This window comes from Bidens hawaiensis, unplaced genomic scaffold (assembly GCF_021521415.1).
Source record: "Bidens hawaiensis isolate Kalapana, Puna unplaced genomic scaffold, B.hawaiensis_p1.1 tig00064289_1, whole genome shotgun sequence".
Classification (NCBI taxonomy): Eukaryota; Viridiplantae; Streptophyta; class Magnoliopsida; order Asterales; family Asteraceae; genus Bidens; species Bidens hawaiensis.
Window position 1 is genome coordinate 47,110 of NW_027501486.1, and position 6,476 is coordinate 53,585.

At 35.2% G+C, this 6,476-nt stretch overlaps 1 protein-coding gene across 1 annotated transcript; it reads right to left on the reverse strand.

Moving 5' to 3' along the window:
• Positions 1–332: 332 nt before the first annotated feature.
• On the reverse strand, positions 333–719 carry LOC143604210 (pathogenesis-related protein 1A-like). The gene has a single exon (XM_077080762.1). The coding sequence runs from the start codon at positions 717–719 to the stop codon at positions 333–335; it is 387 nt and encodes a 128-aa protein (XP_076936877.1).
• Between the last annotated feature and the right edge of the window lie 5,757 nt (positions 720–6,476).

Below are 6,476 nucleotides of genomic sequence, written 5' to 3' on the forward strand. Positions count from 1 at the left end.
TATGACCCCGTCGTGAAGCGCGAGCTCATTTACTAATTATAACATAAGCATATTTAAAAAAGTTACCGATGTGACACACCCTAAAGTTGCCACGTGGACAAATGAAGTTTCCACGTAGGCACCAACATTGATGTTTAGTATTAAGTATATTTTTTGAAGTATAATATAATATGGCTTGAAAACTATTAGGCATATTTTATTTATTTTAATCATATTCATTTCTGATTATAGAATTTTTTTTTACAAACAGTTTAATTTTACTAGCAGAACATTATCACATTTATATACATCAATGATCTATATATTTAGTTGGTAGCTAGCACTTGTCAATCCTAATAAGGTTTTTCACCGTTATAGTTTCCCGGAGGATGATAATTGCAAACCACATAATATGCATCATTCAAGGATTGCATGCACTTAACCCTCGCACACCCAATGTGGATCGACGTTTTCCAAACCACTTGAGTATAATGCTCACACATCATTGAAGGTAGGCATGAGTTTGAACTATAATTGTAATAACCCTTCTCATCCAACCATGCGCTTATTGCCTCCAAACCCGAGATCTCAAACCCTATTGCAATATTCTCTCCATATTCTTCGGGTGGGGGGACAACGGGGCAATTGACCTTCCTCTGATCGGCCTGGCTTTCTGCATATTGAGCGACAGTAGTATTCCATGTCAAAGGCCCCACACCAACCTCTTTTATTGTGAGCATTCACATAATCTTCTGGTGCATTTTGGGTATAAATGAAACACAATATCGATATGAATACAACACAAAAAAGTGGCCGGTAACATCGGAAACCCATCTTGTTAATTAGATTATAGGTTCATGAAAGTTTAAGATGATTTTAGGTCTATTGGAATCAAATGAACTATATGAATGATATTTATAGGCAGAAATTGGAGAGAAGAAGCCAAACTTGAGGATGGAAAAATATTCTTCAACTAACAATTTAGGTAGAATTACCACCATACCTAATTCCTAATTATGTAGCAAACTAGTTCTTTATTAGTTATCTATTATCACCTTTTTTTATAGATAGATACATATAGTAGTAGTGTCTTGACTATGACAAAGGGAGGTGAAGACCTACATACCGACCTAAAACCTCATACGTAGGCTCTCAATCAACCTAAGATTTAAGACTATGAAATCATCTAGACATCTACCATGGTGTGTTACACGCATGTTAGCTAGTTGCTTAGTCGATTATTGATTTGTTGAAGATAGAGCCTTGTGTCTTTTGCTTATCAATACATCACATAACGAATCTATCACATAACGAATCTATCAGGAACATAACATTGTTAGTAACAGTTTAGTTAGTATGAGTATTAGCCAATTGGATATCATATCTTCAAACTCACAAGAACTCAAAATTTTTGAATATTTTTTTTAATTGGAATTACACCATAAAATAGTAATCAAGTTTCAGTTTTATTTCAATCAGGTAAAATTTTGTTATAATTGAGTTACTTATGGTTAAGATTAATTATCCTTGTCCCCTTAATTTGGTGACTAGCTAGTGGCAAAATTTTGCTTTTAGTTCATTTTCCTCTTTTCCTCGTCCCCTTTGACGATTATTATTTATTTTTTATTTGGCTTTTATATGATTCAAGGCCAAAGAAATTTGCTCACTAGGCCATCTACTATTAATCTTTATCCGGTGATGAAGTTTGTAAAGGGTGAAAATTGATTCTGAATGGTGTTTGTATATGTCACTGCTATACCCATAGTCGTTTTCGAACATGAATATGCATAGTTGAGTGTATCTCATAACGATACACATACTTATTTACAAACATGTATACAGTTTCACCGTATGCCCTTCTTCTACACCAAATAATTTGAAAATGGTATCTATACTAACCATTTTATCAAGTTAAATCTAAAAACAAATATAGAAGATGTGTACTATAAATAAACCACCACATCCAAACAATCTATTATTATTTAAAACACGATTTTATTCATTATCCAAAGAAAACAGTAACATGATCCAACACTTCCACAATCACATAAAGTACACCACAGCATCCTTAATTAATTTCCACCACGTAGACGAAGAACAAGGTGAAGGGTCGATTCCTTCTGAATGTTATAGTCAGCAAGGGTACGCCCATCCTCCAACTGCTTACCCGCAAAGATCAACCTCTGCTGGTCCGGTGGGATACCCTCCTTGTCCTGGATCTTCGCCTTCACATTATCAATTGTATCCGAACTCTCCACCTCCAAAGTGATCGTCTTCCCGGTCAAAGTCTTGACAAAATCTGCATCCCACCACGAAGACGGAGAACCAAATGAAGTGTAGACTCCTTCTGGATGTTATAGTCAGCAAGGGTTCGGCCGTCTTCAAGCTGCTTTCCAGCGAAGATGAGCCTCTGCTGGTCCGGTGGGATACCTTCCTTGTCTTGAATCTTGGCCTTAACTGTTGGAAATCAGGCCCAAGAACACAATATTTAATCTCAACCAAGATCAACTCTTTCTCTATTATATTATAATTCTTGACTATTATAAATTACATAAACCCTAACCATCTATTTATACTAAACTAACAACTTGCAAAACAAGACAACTTATTCTAGGAAACTAAATAACTAGTTTATTCTTACCATACTAAATAAACGTACCAAAACAAACTTACTTAAATTCTTTCACTTAGCCCCTTCAACTTTCTTGATGAACCGTTTCAAGATTAACTTTCAATATTCCCCCTTAATCTTGAAACCGACAGATTATCTTCCTTTCTTGCTTCTTGCTCATTCTTATCGTTATTTCTTCCCTTCTTGCTTAGATTTCATTCTTTCTTGTTGAGATCTTTCTTTATTTCTTACTTCTTTCTTTTGATGAATTCTCGCTAAACTTTCTTGCTTTGAGGTTTCTTGTTTTGTTCTTTCTGTTGGAATACCGTATGCCCGAGACACATAATTAGGTTAATGTAGCTAGCCGTGTTTGATCCAAGTCGGGTCATACCCAATAACGAGTTAGACACACACCAATTATGTATTTGTTGAGATATAATCTATAAAACAAATACAGAACACGACACATTCAGAAATGAGGTCTGAATAATTACTTGAAAGTGTTAAATAAATTAATTGGTTAATTTATTTATTCAAATAATTATTATTGGAATGATTATTTAGACATGTGTTCTTTTATAAAATGGTTTATAAAAGATGGGGTGTTTATATATTTTATAAAGTATAAAATATATCATTTAAACATGAGTCACACACACACTCCATACACTTGGTCAAAGTTGGTAAAGTTTTGTTGGAGATTGAGTAAAGTTTACTTGACCAAAAATGAACCTAACCATAGATTTGATTGAGATATGATCTCATATATATAAGAATGGTTCAACACACTTTCAAAGATATACCACTCTCTTTCCTTCTTGTTTTTTGGTTCGGCCCGAAGTCAAGAAAAGAAAAGGTTCGGGTCTCGGTTTCTCGTGTTCAAGCTCCCTAACATAGCTTGGTGTGTATTGGAGGCTCGGGGTACGAACCATTTGAGGTTTTCTCCTTGAAAGCTAGCCAAGAAACATCATCATCTTCTTCAACTTCAACTACACTCTTAAAGGGTTAAGAATGTAAGTGTTTATAGCTTTGATAGTTTAGTTTTTCCGTATTATTTGATCCTTGCCTCGTGTTTCTAATATATAGATTATTGGTAATCTTATGACATGAATAAACTAGGTTGTTCATGAACACATATCATATAAACTTGTAATATATATATATATATATATATATATATATATATATATATATATATATACATATGGATACATATGTTTAAGTTTGTGATTTTCACGCTTCCGCCTTAATTAATGACTAGTTAAATGGTTAACTAAGTTTAAAATATCCATAGAAACCCAACAAATGGCATCAAGAGCCGGGATACGGGAAACTAAGCTTCGGGTTTTCGGTTTTATATTTTCCCTTTGAAAGATTTTATACAAAAAATTAACATGCATGATTTTTTGTATTTAATCTTGTTATATTTTTGGCTTTGTTCAAAAAAAAAAAAAATAAATAAATAAAACCGAGCAAATGGGCCGAAGCCCAATTCGGGAGTTATTGGGCCGAAGCCCACCTCATTTGGTTAATGGGTTAACCGGTAAAGGGAAAGAAAGTTAAGTGGGCCGAAGCCCATGAGACTTTCTTATGGGCCGAAGCCCAAGAACAAGTTATTGGGTCAAGCCCAAATGGGTTGGGCTAGGCCCGATAAGGTCAAAGGGTTTTGGAACGGGATCCTAAAACATAACGGGTTATGTTTGTTATTTATTAAAACTAGACCGAGCCGTAGACCAAAATGGATGTTTGTTTGTGGTTGATGATTGTAATTGTAATTAATTATTCAAGTTTCGGTTTGTAATAATTAATTAGGGGCAGTTTTGTAATTTTGTAATTATTTATTCATATGGATATGTAATAAATAGATTATTTGTAATATCTTTATTTTATAGAATAAAAAATGTATTAGGACATTTGGTTTTGTAAAATTAAAGAAGATTGCAAAATTGGAAGTTTGGGCCTTATTGGGCCGGGTATGGTGATAATGGGCCTCACAAGCCCATTAAGGGGATTCAAGCCCAAAAGGACCTAAGCCCACCAATTGAGCCCAAATGGAAGCTTATGGAAGCTAAGGCCCAAGTTCAAGCCCAATGGATTACAACGGGGTTGAAGAAGATGCTTGACGCATTTGGATGCGGGATCAAGTGGGAGCTACAACATCCATGTGTCGTGTGTCCCTTAGGATCGGACCTAAGACACACACTTGTTTCGGCTAACAAGTGTGGTCTAACTTAGTGGCTCGTGTCTAGTATAATTGTGTATGCTTGTTAATTGATTGTTTGATTATGTGGTTGTTAGATATTAGGATATCAACTTCGTCACATAGAATTAATTAACAAAGCATAAAACGGATTCTAACAATTATCGGTAATCACGTGACACGTAGTTTAATAAAATGGATTTATTAACTAGCCGTCTCACGCCCATAATAAAATGGTTTTATTATAAATTAGAATTTTGAAAATGGTTTCAAAATAATCATGTTACTAAATGCATGTTAGAACATGATTTAAAGTTTTACAACTAGAATTATTAAAACTAAAAATCCCTTTTAAAATTAAGGATAACAAGTTAAACACCATCCTTTTGTATAACGCTTAACATATTAGTAAGCTCTTAGTGGGAAAAAGGTCACCTAACCGCGTAGAGTAAATTAATATGTTGAGGTAATATTGGCATATAAATGGGAAAAATGTCACCTAACCATTTGTATGTTGATATTACAAGTTGATACAAGTAGGACGACTTAAATTAGAACCATGTGAAGAGGGTCACCCAAGCATGGGGTATAATAGGTGTTGATGGGATAAACATGCCGACACGAAATATGATTTCGAACCGGTCCCATAAACTCTAGAAGTTGCAAAAGGGTTTGCAATTGTTATGAATAACTACCTTGATAAACCGACAATGGGAAAAAGGTCACCTAACCGGAGTCGGGTTTATCGTTGGATTCTAGATTTTAATTATTAATTATATTTGGTATATATAAAAGGGTATTAATAATTAAAATAAGTAAAACACTAAAATGAACTTAATTAAAATTCTGCAGATGGCCGCACACGTCGACGACAACATAATCCCTAACGTCCAAAATGTATCTCTCCGATCTATTCTGGCTAAAGACCGTCTTAACCACAATAACTTTTCTGATTGGTTCCGAAATTTAAGGATTGTTCTAAAACAAGAAAAATTATATCATGTTTTGGAAACACCTATCCCCAACGAACCGGAAGAGGGAAGTGAGGTCGAATACATGAATTGGGTCCAACACACGGAAGATTCCATTCAAGTGTCATGCCTCATGTTGGCGACTATGGTTCCCGAAATCCAAAAGGATTTCGAAAACCATAATGCGTACGACATGATTACTCAACTTAAGGAAATGTTCCTTAAGCAATCGAGGGTTGAAAGGTTCGAAACGGTTCGAGCCTTGCATGCATGTAGAATGGATGATAATCAACCAGTTTCAACTTATGTACTTAAGATTAAAAGTTACATTGATCGCCTCGCCAAGCTCAATTGTCCCATCTCAAAAGAGTTAGCAACGAATTTGATCCTTAACTCTTTGTCGAAAAGGTTCGACACTTTCGTGTTAAATTATAACATGAACGGGTGGGACAAAAACATTGGAGAACTTCACTCAATGCTTAAAACAGCCGAGGCGAGCATGGGTAAAAGGGTTTTACCCGTGTTTGCGATCAATGAAGGTGGATCCAAGAATCGATCTCAGCCCAATCCTAAGGCTAAGGTAGCAAAAAGAAAGGGTCCTCCTGTGCATCTTAAGGGTAAGGGCAAGGCACCGGTTATGGCAAAGAAACAAAAGGTTGTGGAACTGAGGGGTCATAAGGATGATCCTTTTTTTGGTTGTGGGGAGACCGGACAT